Source organism: Dreissena polymorpha, chromosome 11 (assembly GCF_020536995.1).
Source record: "Dreissena polymorpha isolate Duluth1 chromosome 11, UMN_Dpol_1.0, whole genome shotgun sequence".
NCBI classification, from domain to species: domain Eukaryota; kingdom Metazoa; phylum Mollusca; class Bivalvia; order Myida; family Dreissenidae; genus Dreissena; species Dreissena polymorpha.
The window spans coordinates 31,782,648-31,804,814 of record NC_068365.1 but is presented as its reverse complement, the minus strand read 5'-3'; the positions used below and the strand labels follow the sequence as shown (position 1 = coordinate 31,804,814).

General features: G+C 41.1%; 1 protein-coding gene across 1 annotated transcript in view; it reads right to left on the bottom strand.

The window, feature by feature from the left end:
* Window positions 1-6,787: 6,787 nt before the first annotated feature.
* The window catches only part of LOC127849732 (putative transporter SVOPL), a 16,046-nt gene continuing 666 nt past the window's right edge, over window positions 6,788-22,167 (bottom strand). Inside the window, exons 2-13 of the mRNA XM_052382482.1 lie at window positions 21,443-21,618; window positions 20,218-20,316; window positions 18,940-19,011; window positions 18,327-18,476; window positions 15,786-15,911; window positions 15,109-15,237; window positions 10,625-10,778; window positions 10,298-10,378; window positions 8,474-8,667; window positions 8,027-8,116; window positions 7,411-7,524; window positions 6,788-7,195 (exon numbers count right to left, since the gene is read on the bottom strand). Coding sequence (XP_052238442.1) covers window positions 7,181-7,195; window positions 7,411-7,524; window positions 8,027-8,116; window positions 8,474-8,667; window positions 10,298-10,378; window positions 10,625-10,778; window positions 15,109-15,237; window positions 15,786-15,911; window positions 18,327-18,476; window positions 18,940-19,011; window positions 20,218-20,316; window positions 21,443-21,618 — 1,400 coding nt within the window. The 3' untranslated portion in view covers window positions 6,788-7,180. The remainder of the gene's footprint in view (window positions 7,196-7,410; window positions 7,525-8,026; window positions 8,117-8,473; window positions 8,668-10,297; window positions 10,379-10,624; window positions 10,779-15,108; window positions 15,238-15,785; window positions 15,912-18,326; window positions 18,477-18,939; window positions 19,012-20,217; window positions 20,317-21,442; window positions 21,619-22,167) is intronic.

The following is a 22,167-nucleotide window of genomic DNA, read 5'->3' as shown; positions in this document are numbered from 1 at the left end:
TTTGATTTTATATTGTAAAGGCAGAAAGTTTCGGCCACACATTTCGATGTATCATGATCATTCGCCCAAACACTGGGTGTCACAGTTCTAGCTTCGTCAGTTGCACTGGTCCGAGTCTTTCTCTGCCTCTCGACCAACTCAAGATATTCGTTTCCCTTTGTATCCCGACACAGCTTCACATCAACCCATTTTGGAAAGGTACAACTTTTTTGACAAATTTGTTTTCGAGAGTGGACTTTATCTTGTTTTATCTTTGAATGCTACAGATCATAATTCAAATACATAGTTTAATAATAAGTAATTGTTATTTTGTAATCGATTTTTTATTTCATTTTCAGGTTGACTACCAGTGTAAACAAGAATTTCCTATTTTGTTGGAGTTGTGACGACAGAAGCATTTTGTATGTGCATTCTTATTTCAACGCTTAAAAATCGAAATGTTTATGTATTATAAGACAAGGCAGGTATTGACAAATCATCTTTATTAAGTATTAAGTATTTTTCTTTGTCGATATTAATTCATTGTGTATGATATTCACATATTTGCCTTGCATGAATGACACAAAAAGGATAGCATTTACATTTTTAAAGTATTAGTTGTCCTAAGTTCTTCTTTTGATCAACCTTGTCATATTTATTTTGTTTGAATGAAAAACGTATTTAGTGTGTTTGTCAAAATTAGTGTAACGTTAAATGTGTATCATGACTGTTTTGTTTTGTGTTCGATTGAAAACATCGGACTCTACCAATAAGCATGATGAACTCAAATGTGGGCGGAGTTAAAAGATGTAATTGATGGGCGGAGCTTTAAAGCGGTATCGGAAGACATATCCGATAATTCTTACAAATATTATGTCAGCGTCTCCAAGGTAATTGTTCACTAGTGGCATCATTAAAAAGAATCACACCCCAGAACGCGTATATCCGTTGCATTAAAGATAAGTAACATAACAACGCCCTTTTCTCATATTTTTCTTATACTTCTGTGACAAGATGATTTGTTTATCTAGAACTTTTGAATAGCTTCAACTATTGTAATTAAGTTAGAAACACACTGCCAAGCGCCCTTTAGAGAATTATAGGCAAAGGACATCATTGAGTCCGTTTCAAGAGAAGAACCAGTACTTGGTGTCTATGGAGGAGATAATGAGAACGCTACCCGAGTAGGGAGCGAACCCACGAACTCCCGATCGCTAGGCGGACACCTCATCCACTACACCACGGCGATCTCTTACAAGAGTAAAAATATCGAAATACCCCAGCTACCGAACATAATCCGCATTAGTACAATAAACAGATACGAGTTTATCAACTAACAACACAGATTTGTCTTTTTGTCCACACCAAACACTAATCTAATCGTTATGTTTGAATGTTTATTTCAATCGTGTACGATGATCCGTCCTTCACCTAACGTTATTTATCCAATTTTTGGTTCCGCGCCTCAGCGTTACCGAAAACCTGAAACCGAGAATCATATTTACATTTAGCGTCTTATCGACATGGAGCATGACTCGAAATTGCCGATGAACAATTCCCGATTAACACCGATTTCGACGTTTTAACGCAAACAAAATGGAAAATCAGTAATGTAAGTTGATAAACTCGTATTTGTTTATTGTACTTGTGCGGATTATGTTTGGAAGCTGGGGTATTTCGATACTGTTACTCTTGTAAAAATCAGCACTGAACGTTCGGTCAGATCGGAGCCGACCTTGCATTTCTACGAGTTCGAGAAGTTTTTCTTGTAGTTTATGATGTTGGCAAGTAGCCGTTCGTGGTCATTTTTTCGTCACGAGGCATCCTTTCCGAACAAAAATGTACATAGTTTACGAAAATCGACTGCCATTTAGGCACTTAATGGCTTAAAAAAATGTTGATGTAGATGCTTTTCCTGTGTCAAGAGATACCCACCCTGTTTATTTATATTATATCAGATTTAGTTTTTCAAAAAAAAAAGTTTTATGACATATTGATAGTATTAAAGTGACTTGAGACACGCGCCCAATACCTGTGATCCGTTTGGGGAAGGAAATGCGCAGATTTTAAACATTGTTTAGTCTATTTCTAAGGGAACGAGGTCAGAAAAACGGACAATTTATATCATATGTATTGTGTTTTTATCCACATGATTGTTGTTTTATCGGCTGTCGAAATTATTGCGTTAAAAAAGTGAACAGTTTTCGGGCACGTGCGTTCGAATGTTGCTTAGAAGTTTACGTCATAAAAAAGTGCACGATCTTATAAGGCTGCACGAAGTTATAGGTATTTTGAAATGACACAATAGATATGTAAACTAATTTGGAATACGTCCTGTGCTTTCTGTTTGTTTAAACCCTCTATGCCCATAAAGTTGTGAAAATTGAACAGAACACTCACAGTACATCTTCATTTATGCGTTTGTTAGCAGTGGTTCTATCTTGAGCGTTCCGTTCAAGTACATCTTCATTTATGCGTTTGTTAGCAGTGGTTCTATCTTGAGCGTTCCGTTCAAGTACATCTTCATTTATGCGTTTGTTAGCAGTGGTTCTATCTTGAGCGTTCCGTTCAAGTACATCTTCATGTATGCGTTTGTTAGCAGTGGTTCTATCTTGAGCTTTCCGTTCAAGTACATCTTCATGTATGCGTTTGTTAGCAGTGGTTCTATCTTGAGCGTTCCGTTCAAGTACATCTTCATTTATGCGTTTGTTAGCAGTGGTTCTATCTTGAGCGTTCCGTTCAAGTACATCTTCATGTATGCGTTTGTTAGCAGTGGTTCTATCTTGAGCGTTCCGTTCAAGTACATCTTCATGTATGCGTTTGTTAGCAGTGGTTCTATCTTAAGCGTTCAGCTCTAAGGCTTATTGAACAGAACACTCACAGTACATCTTCATGTATGCGTTTGTTAGCAGTGGTTCTATCTTGAGCGTTCCGTTCAAGTACATCTTCATTTATGCGTTTGTTAGCAGTGGTTCTATCTTGAGCGTTCAACTCTAAGGCTTATTGAACAGAACACTCACAGTACATCTTCATGTATGCGTTTGTTAGCAGTGGTTCTATCTTGAGCGTTCAACTCTAAGGCTTATTGAACAGAACACTCACAGTACATCTTCATGTATGCGTTTGTTAGCAGTGGTTCTATCTTGAGCGTTCAACTCTAAGGCTTATTGAACAGAACACTCACAGTACATCTTCATGTATGCGTTTGTTAGCAGTGGTTCTATCTTGAGCGTTCAGCTCTAAGGCTTATTGAACAGAACACTCACAGTACATCTTCATTTATGCGTTTGTTAGCAGTGGTTCTATCTTAAGCGTTCAACTCTAAGGCTTATTGAACAGAACACTCACAGTACATCTTCATGTATGCGTTTGTTAGCAGTGGTTCTATCTTGAGCGTTCAGCTCTAAGGCTTATTGAACAGAACACTCACAGTACATCTTCATGTATGCGTTTGTTAGCAGTGGTTCTATCTTGAGCGTTCAACTCTAAGGCTTATTGAACAGAACACTCACAGTACATCTTCATGTATGCGTTTGTTAGCAGTGGTTCTATCTTGAGCGTTCAGCTCTAAGGCTTATTGAACAGAACACTCACAGTACATCTTCATTTATGCGTTTGTTAGCAGTGGTTCTATCTTAAGCGTTCAACTCTAAGGCTTATTGAACAGAACACTCACAGTACATCTTCATGTATGCGTTTGTTAGCAGTGGTTCTATCTTGAGCGTTCAGCTCTAAGGCTTATTGAACAGAACACTCACAGTACATCTTCATGTATGCGTTTGTTAGCAGTGGTTCTATCTTGAGCGTTCAACTCTAAGGCTTATTGAACAGAACACTCACAGTACATCTTCATTTATGCGTTTGTTAGCAGTGGTTCTATCTTGAGCGTTCAGCTCTAAGGCTTATTGAACAGAACACTCACAGTACATCTTCATTTATGCGTTTGTTAGCAGTGGTTCTATCTTGAGCGTTCAACTCTAAGGCTTATTGAACAGAACACTCACAGTACATCTTCATGTATGCGTTTGTTAGCAGTGGTTCTATCTTGAGCGTTCAACTCTAAGGCTTATTGAACAGAACACTCACAGTACATCTTCATTTATGCGTTTGTTAGCAGTGGTTCTATCTTGAGCGTTCCGTTCAAGTACATCTTCATTTATGCGTTTGTTAGCAGTGGTTCTATCTTGAGCGTTCAACTCTAAGGCTTATTGAACAGAACACTCACAGTACATCTTCATGTATGCGTTTGTTAGCAGTGGTTCTATCTTGAGCGTTCAACTCTAAGGCTTATTGAACAGAACACTCACAGTACATCTTCATGTATGCGTTTGTTAGCAGTGGTTCTATCTTGAGCGTTCCGTTCAAGTACATCTTCATTTATGCGTTTGTTAGCAGTGGTTCTATCTTGAGCGTTCCGTTCAAGTACATCTTCATTTATGCGTTTGTTAGCAGTGGTTCTATCTTGAGCGTTCCGTTCAAGTACATCTTCATGTATGCGTTTGTTAGCAGTGGTTCTATCTTGAGCTTTCCGTTCAAGTACATCTTCATGTATGCGTTTGTTAGCAGTGGTTCTATCTTGAGCGTTCCGTTCAAGTACATCTTCATTTATGCGTTTGTTAGCAGTGGTTCTATCTTGAGCGTTCCGTTCAAGTACATCTTCATGTATGCGTTTGTTAGCAGTGGTTCTATCTTGAGCGTTCCGTTCAAGTACATCTTCATGTATGCGTTTGTTAGCAGTGGTTCTATCTTAAGCGTTCAGCTCTAAGGCTTATTGAACAGAACACTCACAGTACATCTTCATGTATGCGTTTGTTAGCAGTGGTTCTATCTTGAGCGTTCCGTTCAAGTACATCTTCATTTATGCGTTTGTTAGCAGTGGTTCTATCTTGAGCGTTCAACTCTAAGGCTTATTGAACAGAACACTCACAGTACATCTTCATGTATGCGTTTGTTAGCAGTGGTTCTATCTTGAGCGTTCAACTCTAAGGCTTATTGAACAGAACACTCACAGTACATCTTCATGTATGCGTTTGTTAGCAGTGGTTCTATCTTGAGCGTTCAACTCTAAGGCTTATTGAACAGAACACTCACAGTACATCTTCATGTATGCGTTTGTTAGCAGTGGTTCTATCTTGAGCGTTCAGCTCTAAGGCTTATTGAACAGAACACTCACAGTACATCTTCATTTATGCGTTTGTTAGCAGTGGTTCTATCTTAAGCGTTCAACTCTAAGGCTTATTGAACAGAACACTCACAGTACATCTTCATGTATGCGTTTGTTAGCAGTGGTTCTATCTTGAGCGTTCAGCTCTAAGGCTTATTGAACAGAACACTCACAGTACATCTTCATGTATGCGTTTGTTAGCAGTGGTTCTATCTTGAGCGTTCAACTCTAAGGCTTATTGAACAGAACACTCACAGTACATCTTCATGTATGCGTTTGTTAGCAGTGGTTCTATCTTGAGCGTTCAGCTCTAAGGCTTATTGAACAGAACACTCACAGTACATCTTCATTTATGCGTTTGTTAGCAGTGGTTCTATCTTGAGCGTTCAACTCTAAGGCTTATTGAACAGAACACTCACAGTACATCTTCATGTATGCGTTTGTTAGCAGTGGTTCTATCTTGAGCGTTCAACTCTAAGGCTTATTGAACAGAACACTCACAGTACATCTTCATTTATGCGTTTGTTAGCAGTGGTTCTATCTTGAGCGTTCCGTTCAAGTACATCTTCATTTATGCGTTTGTTAGCAGTGGTTCTATCTTGAGCGTTCAACTCTAAGGCTTATTGAACAGAACACTCACAGTACATCTTCATGTATGCGTTTGTTAGCAGTGGTTCTATCTTAAGCGTTCAACTCTAAGGCTTATTGAACAGAACACTCACAGTACATCTTCATGTATGCGTTTGTTAGCAGTGGTTCTATCTTGAGCGTTCAACTCTAAGGCTTATTGAACAGAACACTCACAGTACATCTTCATTTATGCGTTTGTTAGCAGTGGTTCTATCTTGAGCGTTCAGCTCTAAGGCTTATTGAACAGAACACTCACAGTACATCTTCATGTATGCGTTTGTTAGCAGTGGTTCTATCTTGAGCGTTCAACTCTAAGGCTTATTGAACAGAACACTCACAGTACATCTTCATGTATGCGTTTGTTAGCAGTGGTTCTATCTTGAGCGTTCAACTCTAAGGCTTATTGAACAGAACACTCACAGTACATCTTCATGTATGCGTTTGTTAGCAGTGGTTCTATCTTAAGCGTTCCGTTCAAGTACATCTTCATGTATGCGTTTGTTAGCAGTGGTTCTATCTTGAGCGTTCAACTCTAAGTCTTATTGAACAGAACACTCACAGTACATCTTCATGTATGCGTTTGTTAGCAGTGGTTCTATCTTGAGCGTTCAACTCTAAGGCTTATTGAACAGAAATAACTGAAAACAAATCGGGCTGGACTATATGGCGTTATAAATGTTATTAATGACCAGATATGGCTAGCGCATGTTTATTTTACAAAAATTCTTGTCTTAGGCGATGTGGGTGTGTTGAGAGTGTTCAAAGACAACATGTCAAACGTTTGTTTGAATTATTTTTTATGTTATCAGTAACGTGACATTTTAGATTAATTTCGTACGGATTGGCGAACAGACGAACGAATGAACGAACGGACGGTATATCGCTATATGCTTTCCGGCATCAGTAGATGCTGGGGGCATTAAAATTGCAAAAAAACGTATCAGTAGTAAACAAATACATCAAAATATATTTTGTCCTGCGATTATTCAATTTGCATTTTAGCAATAATTATAATGGCATATGGAATCTTTTATTGCTGGCATGATTTACGTAATTACATAGAAAATACTGTTATGCATACGGTATAGAAGAGCATATTAGTAAACAGATTTTCAGGATACACACTTTTACAATATCATGTATTTACAGGTGATTTTTGAAGCCGCCCTTGGAAACGAGATCGGGTCACTAGTTGCTATTGATGACGTCATGGATGCTAGCGTCGATTGTGACGCAGCGCAGAAATTTGACATTGTCACTGTTATGAACTTTCTAAGGCCTTAACTGAATTTATAGAATACAACAACAAAAACAACAAGTTGTATGCACACTGTGAATTGGTCTTGTTGTGCTGTAAAATGTCCGATTAATCGGGCGATGACGTCAGTCTGTGTACTTGAAACTGTCTCATGTTACTATTTGCTGAAAGAGAAAAATCGCAATGATTTCAAATTCAATGTATATTTTCATTGCCTTAATAGTGTACCGAATCATTATTATAATCAATCGCAAAGACGTGTGTCGCACGGTTTTATCAAGTTTACCTCCAAAATTATAACAACACATTACTTACATTGGGAAAAAAACGATTTAAATATAATATAAAGTGTTAGGTTAACAATATTATGTCTGCTTACCGGCAAGGCTCTTCCCTTGGTTTCTATGGGCAACAAGGCGGCCACCGCAGCGCACACGAAACATATGCAGGCATAAACCCACACAGCTGCCGACAGAGAGGCGTCCAGGAGCACCTGGTATAGGAACCATAAAATGAGCCTCGTTCTGGGAAAACCGGGCTTAATGCATGTGCGTAACGTGTTGTTACATATTAGCCTGTGCAGTTTGCACATTCTAATCAGGGGCGACACTTTAAGCTTTTATGGAATTTTTCGTTTCAAGGAAGTTCTAAACGAAAATCAAGTACAGGTGGAAACTGCCGTCCCGGACATGCAGTAAGCCCAGGCTCAAATAAATACTTATTTAGGACAATAATTGTCAACTGATTTTTTAATAGACCTACAAGCAAATAGATACTCACCCTCGTTAACACAATAATCCAATATTAATGCTGTATAGTATTTTATTACAAAATGAAAAACACATCGACAAATACATTGTTTTTCTAAGCGTTTTTTTAATAATGTAAACGCAAAGACCAGATATTTTACATACATTTTTGAGGAAAAATAAACTGTCTAGGGTTTAAAAAACAACACACGCAGATAAATAAATGATTTTGTAATATATTATTACCTGGGCAAGAAATGGAGTAATCATAGCTCCAACCCTGGCACACGTGGACGAGGTACCTAGGCCAGACGCTCGTATAGATGTTGGGTAAACCTGAAGATAAACATTGCAATACCAAAGTCACTATTGCGATTACAATCATTTCGAGCATTCTCAGTGTTCCCATGATGCTCCTTTGCCTTTTCATCCGCACACGAAGATATGCATACTAAGTGTCTTCTACTTCAACGGCGTCGCGGTCGCGTCATAACTACCACTTTCGATAGCGTCATCGTCATCTGCATAATCATTCCAATAAAAAAATGCGTCTGTTTCTTTTGACATAAGCATAATTTTCATTATTTTTTCCTCACACTGATCATTTTATAGTAAAGCCAATGAAAACACCTTGAAAAAATATACCTTATGTAAAGAAAACTACAACCGCACTACACATGCATACCCACGTACTTCCGTCGTGTAGATATAGACGAAGTTGAAGATGCCAGTGGAGAAGCCTCGCACCATGAAGATGAAGAACGTGAGCATCTCCTGGGACACGTGCACCTGGATAAGCAGGAAGAACACGCTGCAGCCGACAAAGTTCACGGCGCCCGTGTAGCGTCGCCCGATGACGTCGATGAGGAGCATGTTGAGCGGCAACGCTGAAGTTACATAGGATACGTCATCGATTCAGTAGAATGTCGATTCTATTAATTCCACGAGTGAGAATCTTAAAATATATGTTTTCCCGACATACGCAGTGAATACTTGTAAATCACTTATCAATTCCATAAGAACCTGGAATTTTTTTTTAAAAGTATACATCCTTGTCGTTTTATGTTAATTAAAGGAATCCGTTAACAGAATACCAAAATGAAAATTTTCGATGTCATAAATTCTAATGATAGATTATATATTTTAATTCAAGAAGCGAAATGAAAAATAAAACATTTTCTTTGTATAAAAAACATTTTAGAATGTTGCAAACATTATAGTTAGGATACTTAATATATTAAATTATATTGTTTTCAAAAATACTCATCAGCGAACAAGATCCTTTATCGTCGTTATTGCACTTATGTGTATTGGACAGAACTATTGTACGAGTTAATGGTTGAGTTCAAGGTTGATGCAATTCTTTCAACTTCTTTTAAATGAATTCCCTGCAAAGAAAATATGAAAATACAGTTGTTCACTAACTGAAGAACTCTAACACTAAGCTAAGGAGGCACAGATGAGACATTTGCTCGTTTTCATTTCTCAATCTGTCGTTATCGAAACTGAGTAACTCGTGACCACGGATTAGTAACTCGTGGGTACGACTTAACTAGCCATGGGGACGAGATAACTTCCTCGTGTGAAAGAATTAATAACGACTTAGTGAGTCGTGAGAACAATACAAGTAACTAGTGGGAACGAATTTATTAGTCGTCCAAACGAGATAACTCGTGGGTGGGAGGGAGATCATTTTATCGTGGTAACAACATACCGGTTATCAATAAATCAGAATACAATTAGTCTGAAACAATTTAAATGCAAATCTGTCCGATTTATATCGTCCGAAATTATACCTGCATCAGCCATTTCGAAATATGCGTCAAACAGCATGTATTTTCATTGCTTAAATATGTCGTTACCAAGAGTTAGTTATGTCGTTTCCACGAATAAGTAACGGCGTTTTAACGTGTTCCAAAATCGTTCCCACGAGGTTGCTATGTCGTTACCACGACTTACTAACTTGGTCCCGATAGTTACTTATTAAGTCGTGTGGACGAATTAATAACTCTTAGAAACGAGTAACTTTGTCTTGGAAACAACAAAAAGAAAAAAAAAACAGCAAATGTCGCATCTTTTCCACCGTGCCACGCTTACATATATATCAATATTCATTGCGATTTGATTCCACAATAATCTTTATACATGTATATTTTTTAACTTTGTACTCCATGGGTTTCTTATTGCATTCATTTGGAAACTGATTTAAATGAACTTCGTTCTGGGAAAACTGAGCTTAATGCATGTGTGTAAAGTGTCGTCCCGGATAAGCCTGTGCAGTCCGCGCAGACTTACCAAGGACGATACTTTCCGCTTTTATGGTATTTGTCGTTTAAAGAAAATATGTTGTTAGCAAAAATCCAGTTTAAACGGAAAGTGTTGTCGCTGATTAGCCTGTGCGGACTGCACAGGCTAATCTGGGACGACACTTTACGCACATGCGGTAAGTCCAGTTTTCCCAGAGCGAGTCTCAAATAAACCCGCTGTCAAGTGCGGTTTTGAAGCCCTACAACTCACAAATGTATTCTCCAAGAGTACTGAAGATCATGGAGACATAGTCGTCAGTTTTCAGTCCACTGCATTTGCACGTCTGCCCACCTATCATAGAAAATACAAAATTTTAGTTAAAGCAATGATTCAGTTTAGCGATGTCTTATTCATGTATAATTTTTCACTTATTACTATCCTTTACTGTATATATTATCGGTACGATTATTATCATTATTTTTTATTTATTTGTAATAATAATAATGATTATAATAAGAATGTGCATCACATGTTGTTGCATATTGATTCTCGCATCATACGGCTCAATATGCAACAACACGCTATGCACGTTCTTACCTGCGGTCTTGGCGTTGTGCAGTTGAAGTATCTCAGCGCTGGCCAGAACCATTCCATAATAAGTGAGGGCAGTCCCGAACCACAGGACCCACAGTTGTAGCGTCGTACGGAGGTAAGAGCGGGAAAACAGGAGCTTCGGGTGCCCTCTTTGGTCCTGGGAAATAGAGCGGAATGCGTGTCTAACTAATGATAGCCAACCGCCGAGACCCATTTACTGCGACAAGAGATGGTTATTGGTTCCGAGTGTAGGGAAACTCGGGAAATATTCAAACGATCTGTGTATAAAAGTGTTAACCATGCTTAAACTCGGCATGTATTTTACACATGAATATAGCTACTCAGTAGCTCATTTACTCAGTACTAGTACTTATCCTTAAATAAAAAAATTATGGCTTGATAATATTACCAAGTCTCAAACATATTTCATTGAAATATTTCACCACGTGGTGTACTCTCTTTTTATTGCTTAACATTCAGTTACCTTTTATTATTTACTGCAGGTAATTACTTCGAGCTTCTGAATTCATAGAAAGGAATTGACAACCCACCGTTTGATATATGGTTTAATGGCAACAGTCATCAACTCACAACAATACTTGCCATTCGTTTTACTGCACGATAAAAACAAGAAAAACTCAGAAAACGATTCTGACAACCACATTCAACTACAATTATATGCTTTGGAGTGACCATTCTAAAAGGTGACCATAGAAGCCTTGTCATGTGAAAATGGGTCTTAAGTAATATGCGGCCAGTGTAGCTCCATACCAGCCTGCTCATGCGCAGTCTGGTCATGAACTGCCCTGTCCTCTAATGAGACCACGAAACTTTGCTTGACTTTTCAGCGAACAGCGTAGCTCCTGACCAGACTGCGCAATTGCGAAGGCTGGTCTGGAGATACGCTGGTCGCGTATGGCACAGGACCAATTGCGAAGGCTGGTCTGGAGATACGCTGGTCGCGTTGGCACAGGACCAATTGCGAAGGCTGGTCTGGAGATACGCTGGTCGCGTATGGCACAGGACCAATTGCGAAGGCTGGTCTGGAGATACGCTGGTCGCGTTGGCACAGGACCAATTGCGAAGGCTGGTCTGGAGATACGCTGGTCGCGTATGGCACAGGACCAATTGCGAAGGCTGGTCTGGAGATACGCTGGTCGCGTAAGACACAGGACCAATTGCGAAGGCTGGTCTGGAGATACGCTGGTCGCGTAAGGCACAGGACCAATTGCGAAGGCTGGTCTGGAGATACGCTGGTCGGGTTAGGCAAAGGACCAATTGTGAAAGCTGGTCTGGAGATACGCTGGTCGCGTAAGGCACAGGACCAATTGCGAAGGCTGGTCTGGAGATACGCTGGTCGCGTAAGGCACAGGACCAATTGCGAAGGCTGGTCTGGAGATACGCTGGTCGCGTAAGGCACAGGACCAATTGCGAAGGCTGCTCTGGAGATACGTTGGTCGCGTATGGCACAGAACCAATTGCGAAGGCTGGTCTGGAGATATGTTGGTCGCGTATGGCACAGGACCAATTGCGAAGGCTGGTCTGGAGATACGTGGTCGCGTAAGGCACAGAACCAATTGCGTAGGCTGGTCTTGAGATACGCTGGTCGCGTTGGCACAGGACCAATTGCGAAGGCTGGTGTGGAGATACGCTGGTCGCGTTGGCACAGGACCAATTGCGAAGGCTGGTCTGGAGATACGCTGGTCGCGTATGGCACAGGACCAATTGCAAAGGCTGGTCTGGAGATACGCTGGTCGCGTAAGACACAGGACCAATTGCGAAGGCTGGTCTGGAGATACGCTGGTCGCGTAAGGCAAAGGACCAATTGCGAAGGCTGGTCTGGAGATACGCTGGTCGGGTTAGGCAAAGGACCAATTGCGAAAGCTGGTCTGGAGATACGCTGGTCGCGTAAGGCACAAGACCATTTGCGAAGGCTGGTCTGGAGATACGCTGGTAGCGTACGGCACAGGACCAATTGCGAAGGCTGGTCTGGAGATACGCTGGTCGCGTAAGGCACAGGACCAATTGCGAAGGCTGCTCTGGAGATACGTTGGTCGCGTATGGCACAGAACCAATTGCGAAGGCTGGTCTGGAGATATGTTGGTCGCGTATGGTACAGGACCAATTGCGAAGGCTGGTCTGGAGATACGTGGTCGCGTAAGGCACAGGACCAATTGCGTAGGCTGGTCTGGAGATACGCTGGTCGCGTAAGGCACAGAACCAATTGCGAAGGCTGGTCTGGAGATACGCTGGTCGCGTAAGGCACTGGACCAATTGCGAAGGCTAGTCTGAAGATACGCTGGTTGCGTAAGGCACAGGACCAATTGCGAAGGCTGGTCTGGAGATACGCTGGTCGCGTATGGCACAGAACCAATTGCGAAGGCTGGTCTGGAGATATGTTGGTCGCGTATGGCACAGGACCAATTGCGAAGGCTGGTCTGGAGATACGCTGGTCGCGTAAGGCACAGGACCAATTGCGTAGGCTGGTCTGGAGATACTCTGGTCGCGTTAGGCACAGGACCAATTGCGAAGGCTGGTCTGGAGATACGTTGGTCGCGTAAGGCACAGGACCAATTGCGAAGGCTGGTCTGAAGATACGCTGGTTGCGTAAGGCACAGGACCAATTGCGAAGGCTGGTCTGGAGATACGCTGGTCGCGTATGGCACAGAACCAATTGCGAAGGCTGGGTTGGAGATACGTTGGTCGCGTATGGCACTGGACCAATTGCGAAGGCTGGTCTGGAGATACGTTGGTCGCGTAAGGCACAGGACCAATTGCGTAGGCTGGTCTGGAGATATGCTGGTCGCGTAAGGCACAGGGCCAATTGCGAAGGCTGGTCTGGAGATACGTTGGTCGCTTATGGCACAGGACCAATTGCGAAGGCTGGTCTGAAGATATGCTGATCGCGTAAGGCACAGGACCAATTGCGAAGGCTGGTCTGGAGATACGCTGGTCGCGTAAGGCACAGGACCAATTGCGAAGGCTGGTCTGGAGATATTCTGGTCGCGTAAGGCACAGGATCAATTGCGAAGGCTGGTCTGGAAATACGTTGGTTGCGTAAGGCACAGGACCAATTGCGTAGGCTGGTCTGGAGATATGCTGGTTGCGTAAGGCACAGGACCAATGGCGAAGGCCGGTCTGAAGATACGCTGGTCGCGTAAGGCACAGGACCTATTGCGAAGGCTGGTCTGGAGATACGCTGGTCGCGTATGGCACAGGACCAATTGCTAAGGCTGGTCTGAAGATACGCTGGTCGCGTAAGTCACAGGACCAATTGCGAAAGCTGGTCTGAAGATACGCTGGTCGCGTAAGGAACAGGACCAATTGCGAAGGCTGGTCTGGAGATACGCTGGTCGCGTAAGGCACAGGACCAATTGTAAAGGCTGGTCTGGAGATACGCTGGTCGCGTATGGCACAGGACCAATTGCGAAGGCTGGTCTGGAGGTACGTTGGTCGCGTTAGGCACAGGACCAATTGCGAAGGCTGGTCTGGAGATACGCTGGTAGCGTATGGCACTGGACCAATTGTAAAGGCTGGTCTGAAGATACGCTGGTCGCGTAAGGCACAGGACCAATTGTAAAGGCTGGTCTGTAGATACGTTGGTCGCGTATGGCACAGGACCAATTGCGAAGGCTGGTCTGGAGATACGCTGGTAGCGTATGGCACAGAACCAATTGCGAAGGCTAGTCTGAAGATACGCTGGTCGCGTAAGGCACAGGACCAATTACGAAGGCTGGTCTGGAGATACGCTGGTCGCGTATGGCACAGGACCAATTGCGAAGGCTGGTCTGGAGATACGCTTGTCGCATAAGGCACATGACCAATTGCGAAGGCTGGTCTGGAGATACGTTGGTCGCGTAAGGCACAGGACCAATTGCGAAGGCTAGTCTGAAGATACGCTGGTCGCGTAAGGCACAGGACCAATTGCGAAGGCTGGTCTGGAGATACGCTGGTCGCGTAAGGCACAGGACCAATTGCTGAGGCTGCTCTGGAGATACGTTGGTCGCGTAAGGCACAGGACCAATTGCGAAGGCTGGTCTGAAGATACGCTGGTCGCGTAAGGCACAGGACCAATTGCGAAGGCTGGTCTGGAGATACGTTGGTCGCGTAAGGCACAGGACCAATTGCGAAGGCTAGTCTGAAGATACGCTGGTCGCGTAAGGCACAGGACCAATTGCGAAGGCTGGTCTGGAGATACGCTGGTCGCGTAAGGCACAGGACCAATTGCTGAGGCTGCTCTGGAGATACGTTGGTCGCGTAAGGCACAGGACCAATTGCGGAGGCTGGTCTGGAGATACGTTGGTCGCGTAAGGCACAGTACCAATATTTGCATGACGATTCTCATACATGCTTTTTCCATTTGCTTTGTCGTGTGCTTTTGTCAAATATACATTGGTGCCAGTTAATAAAATACCTCAAAGTGATGATAAGATTAATCTCCATTATGAAACTGGACTTTCACTTTTTAATAAATATAAGACACTGACCTGCATTTCCTCAACCAGTTCGCCCTCTGGAAGTTGCGTTTTGTTGATCTTGGCGATGGACTGCAGTATCCTGAACGCCTCCTCCTTGCGTCCAGCGCCCACCAGGTACCGGGCCGACATCGGCAGGTACTGAACCGAACACAAGACCGAATAAAAACAAGCCCTATAGGTCTTCCCGTGGAATGAAGGAAGCCTACCGGTATTGGTAAGTGCTCAGAAAATACATAATTGTTAAGATACTTAAATGATACTCACACTAAAACTGAAGATAAAAAAAATATTACTAATACCAATACCCACTACCAATATAATTAATTGGATCGTATAATGTCAAATATATAGAAACATGTAAACATAGAAATTATTGCATCCATACATGCTTATCGGATTTATATTATTGCATAAATTATTTATTTTTTGTGATAAAACAATATTATATTTACGAAAAAAGCGACATCTTATTTCACACACTTACCTACTAACATATTCTATTTAAAATGCGTCAGTTACCATGACGTCCATTTCCTGAACATATATAATATAGTATAGCATGAATTCCGGATTTGAATGTGGATTAACAGTGGGTGTACGACGATGACAAGCCAAATGTTTGTGAACTGTTAGTGCATGGCTTCAAATAAATACGTGAATGTCCCTGTTACGCGTGTTGTTATTACCCGGAAGAGGACGATAATGGCGAGACAGGGGATAGAGGACAGGGCGAGGAGCCACCTCCAGCCAAGCCGCGGGATCACGATGGCAGATAGGGTGATCTCGAACATCGTGCCCGTGGCCCAGCACACCTGCGGACACCGACAAAATACAATAGAATACAAGTGGTCTTAATATGAATACGAATGGGCCTCGCTCTGGGAAAACGTGGCTAAATACATGTGCGTAAAGTGTCGTCCCAGATTAGCAAGTGCAGGCCGCATAGGCTAATCATGGACGACACTTTCTGCCTTAACATGATTTTCGCTAAGAAGATACTTTCTTTAAACGAAAAATACCAAAAAAAAGAGGAAAGTGTCGTCCTTGATTAGTCTTTGCGGTCTGCACTTGCTAATCTGGGACGACGCTTAACGCACATGCATTAAGCCCGGTTTTCCCAGAGCGAAGCTCTTATATGTTTGGAGTTCTGAAAAGTTAATTCATGTATGTTTACTTCCGTTTCAACATGCGCTAATCAATGTAAGGCTTGATTCAGTGTTGGGAACTTAGGTGACACGTCTTTAACTGTTATTAAATTGTTCACAACCAATTTCGCTTTCGCGGTAAACATAAAAATCAATGAACAATGTCGACTGATGAATGTTTCATCTGAAAGAAACACACGTGTTTTGTTAGGAATTATTGACCGTTTGTTGGAAATGTTCAAAGCATATTGGTTTACAACATTAAAAGTTAGCAGCTATCTCAACAAGGATTCTGTTCACATAACGTAAAAGACCGTGTTATAGTTACCTTCTGCAAGGCCAGACTTGTTACAATAATCAGTGTACACAGTCTCGAGTGCACTTAAAGAACACCTTTACGCAAAAAACATTATCACATCCCCATTGTGTTCCTGTGAAGATATTGAGTCCAATCAACACTTCCTTCTCGTATGTCCTCGCTTTAACACTATACGTATTACATTAATGAATAGTATCACCAGAATAACCAGCGATGTTGAGCTTGATATTCTAGTTTTCGGTAATACACATCTTAACCAAACTGAAAACTCCTATGTCTAGCATCAACTGAGTTATACTGTTTCTAATACACGGCCAATAAATGTGTAAACATAATCCCAAGAGAGGAACCATATAAGAATTATTTCTTTCGTTTCAATCCTTTTCTGATATCTATTGTATTGTGTATTTTTATGTATTGTACTTGACAAAAGAAATAAATATGTTTAAACGTGTGTGCACAGGCTAATCTTATTTGACATGCATTAAGCCCCGTTTTCCCTGAAAGCAGCCAATATGTACAGATTTCAATGATAAACACTAGACTGGCCAACGTTGTCTTACAACCTGTTAAATACACACTATATAATGCACCAGTGAGAAGAGGCAGATTCGGTGGTTAGAGCAGACGCTTTTAGCATTCGTCGTCTGCTTAATTTTACTGCAGTTGTCCACACAGGCAGTCACGGGTTACGGTTCCTAGCGTAGCTAAGTTCATACTGATTTGCAAAATTGTGTCTGCAGTATATGTGAGCTAACGCTCACAAATAAAAATGGAACACACCAGCCAGTGATATTTGATTCCAAATAAACTACGTCGTTTGCGAATCAGTTCAATATTTTAAAATATAAGGCAGAAAAATCCTTTATTACCGACAATACGACTTTAAATGTAATCTTGTTAACCTGTTTCTATCTGAAACTAAATGGCTTCTCCACATAGGCATCATGAAAAAATCTCATGGGATAATAAAAAATCCCATGGGAATGCAAAGATCCCATGGGACCCCAACTTTGCTAATAAATTTCATAGTGAAGAAAACGCATTTTTTGAGTGAAAATAACCAATTATTAATCAAAGATAAGACTTGTATCGCATACTATGTCTCAAAGTAGCAAATCTTCAAGAAAAAGGGTACTTAAGTTTGCGAAATTTCTGTTTCGCAAAGTTTTTCTGGTGGCCGTTAAAGGTGAACAGAAATTACAACGTCGTAAGTATGAACGTACTGTAGTATCATCAGGTCCTTATAAAAGTATGCAACATACTTAAATAAATTATTCGTAAGAGAGTCACACACGTCACCGTGTAGACTTGTCTATGCAAGATTTCCATGACTATTTATGAATGTTTTTAGACTAATAACCTACCGACATGCAACATTTTTGTATTTTCATTTTGTACGGATAATTCCACAACAAGATTAAAATTTCGTCCAGTGATGTGTAAAGCATACACCCATTCCCACATATATATTTAGAAATAACGGTGAATGCATGTAAAGAAAAGATCATCAGTTTCAAATGTTCGCTATTATAATCTGCAGAGTAAATTTTTCCAGTGTTCATACCAAAATAATGAGAAACTGAGACAACTTAGTTTTGTTCTAAGAATCAGTTTTGATACGTCATTAAAAGATTAAAACCTATACAAGTATTATTATATTTCATATGGGCCAGTGTAGCTCCCGACCTGACTGCGGGAATTCGTAGACTGATCTGGAGCTACGCTGGCCGCATATGATATATGACCCATTTTCGCCTGACGCGATTCATATAGGCATTCACGTACCCATGCGGCATGCCAGCCATCCCCGCACCCACAAGTCCCCGCAGCAGAAGAAGCCAGAAATAGGAAGGACTGAATGACGTCAGCAGACCGAAGTACCAAACGACAACCGACGCCAGCATTAGATTCTGAAAAGAGCAAAGGTACATTTATGATTTCTTTGCCTTTTGATTGTAAAGAGTTCTCCTTTGTAAAGAAATAACCTTTCTTCAATAACAACAGTAGTGATATGTGTTGAAGTGTGCGAGTAACATAATAGTAATGCTGCAACTGACATAGTAGCCTTTTTAAAAGACGTCTCGTGTTTGCATACAAATGTATATCTTCTATTTCGCACATTAAGTTAGTCTTTATAATAAAATTAAACAGTTTGCAAACAGAACGTTGTACAATGACATGGACCACGCTCTGGGAAAACCGGGCTTAATGCATGTTCGCACAGGCTAATCAGGTACGAGACTTTCCGCTTTTATTGAATTGCTCGTTTAAAGGAAGTCACTTCTAAACGAAAATCTCGTCTAGGCGGAAAGCGTCGTTCCTGATTAGAATGTGCGGACTGCTGTTACTCTGGCTTCTCACGAACGCGCTCACATTTCGCCGGCCATATCTGTCGGCCAGTATTCCCCAGAACGGCGACGCTGTCCCCATCCCTATGAACACGACCTGTAAAACATATTTGGGCATTTAAGTAGTTGAAGTCGCTGGTAAGTATTCAAATATTTGCATGAACTATAGCTTATAAGTAGTTTTATTTGGTAATTATTTTTTCCGATTTGTTTGGAAAGTTCAATATATAGGAGCCTCGCTCTTGGAAAACAGGGCTTAATACATGTGCGTAAAGTGTCGTTCCAGATCAGCCTTGGAAAACAGGGCTTAATACATGTGCGTAAAGTGTCGTTCCAGATCAGCCTGCGCAGTCTGCACATGCAAATGAGGGACGACACTTTCCGCCTAAACTGGATTTTCATTTAGAATAGACTTCTGTAAACGAACAATTCCATAAAAGTGGAAAGTATCGTACATGATTGACCTGTGCGTACTGCACAGGCTAATCTTTGATGACCCTTTACACACATACATTAAGCCCAGTTGTCCCAGAACGACGCTCATCTGAGGAGCAATCAACCACAGGCTTTTAACTTTCAGAAGAGTACCGCAGTAAGGTCGAAACTTCTAAATTTATTAGAATCAATTTAAAAACGTATATATTCTACAGTGGACATCATGACAAAGGGTCATAAATCTGCTTTAATTTCCCACAGCCCACATTCATTCCTACACGATTACTATCACACTAGTTCTTGAAAGTCGAGTACACATAATTTCGGGGACTAAATATTACAAATGGAAAACATAAAAAGGGCCATATATCTACCAAAATTGGTCGCAGCCAAACTTCCTTCCTTTACGATCACTTACCTATTAAGATCATTTCGTTTTCAGACTTTGAGCAAATTTCCCCCAGCTTTCAGTATAATTGAGTATATAAAATTTCGGTACGTACGAATTGATTGATGCTTTATGCCTCCCACTAAGTGGAGGAATAAAATTCAATACAAACGAAATCAATGTGGACAAAAGCGACATAAGTTACCAAAAGACGGTACCGTTTTTCTAAGCAACTTAATCAAGTCTTAGACTTACGCAAATATTTTAAAATAATTGAAATTTCATTTATTTTAGATTGATGCATATTAATTTTTACTTGCCATGTAACATTATATTATGAATTTCATTAAAACATACCATATGTCAATGTAGCAAGAATTTGAAGGAACTATACTGAATTAAAAATATGTGCGTTAGTCTACGAATTGCGTAAGTAGCTAAGTAAAACGGTACCCATCTGTGTGCTGTGTGCTATGGTACCGTTGTGATGAGCGCCACATGCGTCTGTGACAGCCCCCACTGACAGCGCAGCTCGGGCGACAGGACCGCCAGCAACATCATCTCGCATGCGTCCGCCATCTACAAACAGCAGAACAGCTTACACATGTCGAACAAAATGAGTTTGTTTTTTTCGGTTTCCCGAGTTTGTCAGATTTCGTTCTTGTTTAATTCGTTTAATTTTCTGCGTTTTGACCTTTTTTTTAATTAAAATCAAATCCTCATATCTACTTACATGTGTTTGGACATGTTTCATAAAAAGTTGCTTCTTTGCGCTTATGAATAAGAATCTTTACGAGTTTGTTATATAATAATGAGCAGCGCTCTTGCAGAACCGGGTTTAATGCATAAATTGTCGTCCCAGATTAGCCTGTGCAGTCCGCACAGGCTTATCAATGACGACACTTTCCTACTTTCCGCTTTTATGGAATTCTTTGTTTAACCAATGTATGCATAGCGTCTAGAAAAAGGCATTGGCAAATAGCGTAGACCCAGATAAGACGCCGCATAATGCGGCGTCTCATCAGGGTCTATGCTGTTTGCTTAAAGGAATTTCTGTAATAAATATTCTAAAAATAGAAATAAATATACCAAACATCCCTAATTTTGGAAATGAATTGATCAAATTTAGAAGGATGGGAGAGTCCACTAGGCATAAATGGGTTAAAGAAAGTCTTTCCTAAACGAAAATCCAGTATAGGCGGAAATTGTCGTCCCTGATTAGCCCGGTTTTCCCAGAGCGTGGCTCACACTTAAAAGGTACAACGTTTAGTTTTACGACATATCTCTGAGATGTATAACTTAGGAGAGGCTGGTAAAACCTGATTAGACCATACCGATTAGCAATACTAATAGTGTCTCGATTACATTTAAGCTATTTCAAAATAATCGCAGACCATTAGGTAAACTTACAAGGATAAACGACATACTTGTAGTACCATTTTCATATAATGAATGTCGTATTTAAATTGTCGTTGTTATTACATGTTTAATGGTTTACATTACCGGAATTTGTAGGGGTTGGATTTGTACTATAAACGTTTTCATGCATATATATTTTACAAACATAATTTTAGAAGGTGTTAACGATTATCAATTCATTAACCAGCTTGTTTCTCTTATAGTGGCACAATTTTTTTTTGTATGCGCATTCCGTATAACACAAAAACAAACAACATGATTGTTTACACTACACTGCAATACGTACAGAAAAAAGCCCCGTGATGGCCCATAGACGGAACTGGAACCAGCCTACCCCCAGCACCTCCACCGCCTCCTCCACCGTGAACTTCCGGTCAGCATCGCACGAGGAGCGCCTTCTCTCGCCTGGCAATCGCGTCCTTATGTCTACATTGTCGTCCTCGAAAAACCGCTCGTGTGTGTCTGCAATACAATTAAGTAGCGCGCCATAAGCAATGCAGCGCCATCCGTTCGGTTTCAGTGTGGACGGTCGCAGATCAATATGCGTGACACTATTATTTTTAATATAATTCTATTGACATGGACAGGTAATGCTTGTTTTTGTGTCGCGCATCATGATGTAGAAAAAAACACATCAAACTCGATTAAATATAATATACATTATTAAATGCATTGAGTTGTCATGGCATTAAATGAATGAACAATCATTCTTATTGCTTAGTTTAGTATCTTGCATCCTTAAGAGATTTTTACAAAACCTGTTCTTTTCCAAACACCGTCTTTCATGTAAATAAAGCGTTTGCGGTCAGAGGTTAAGCATCACTAACCGAAAAAATGAAAACAAATAATAGTAATACCAGGGGCGAATCCAGGATTTCAGGTTAGAAGTGGGGGGGGGGGGGGGAGGGGGGGAGCGGGATATTGAAAGATTTGCTGGGGGTCCAGAGGGCCGCTAGGGTCCCTGGTGGTTGCAGAGCGAAGCCGTGCTAGGGGGTCCAGGGGGCGAAGCCC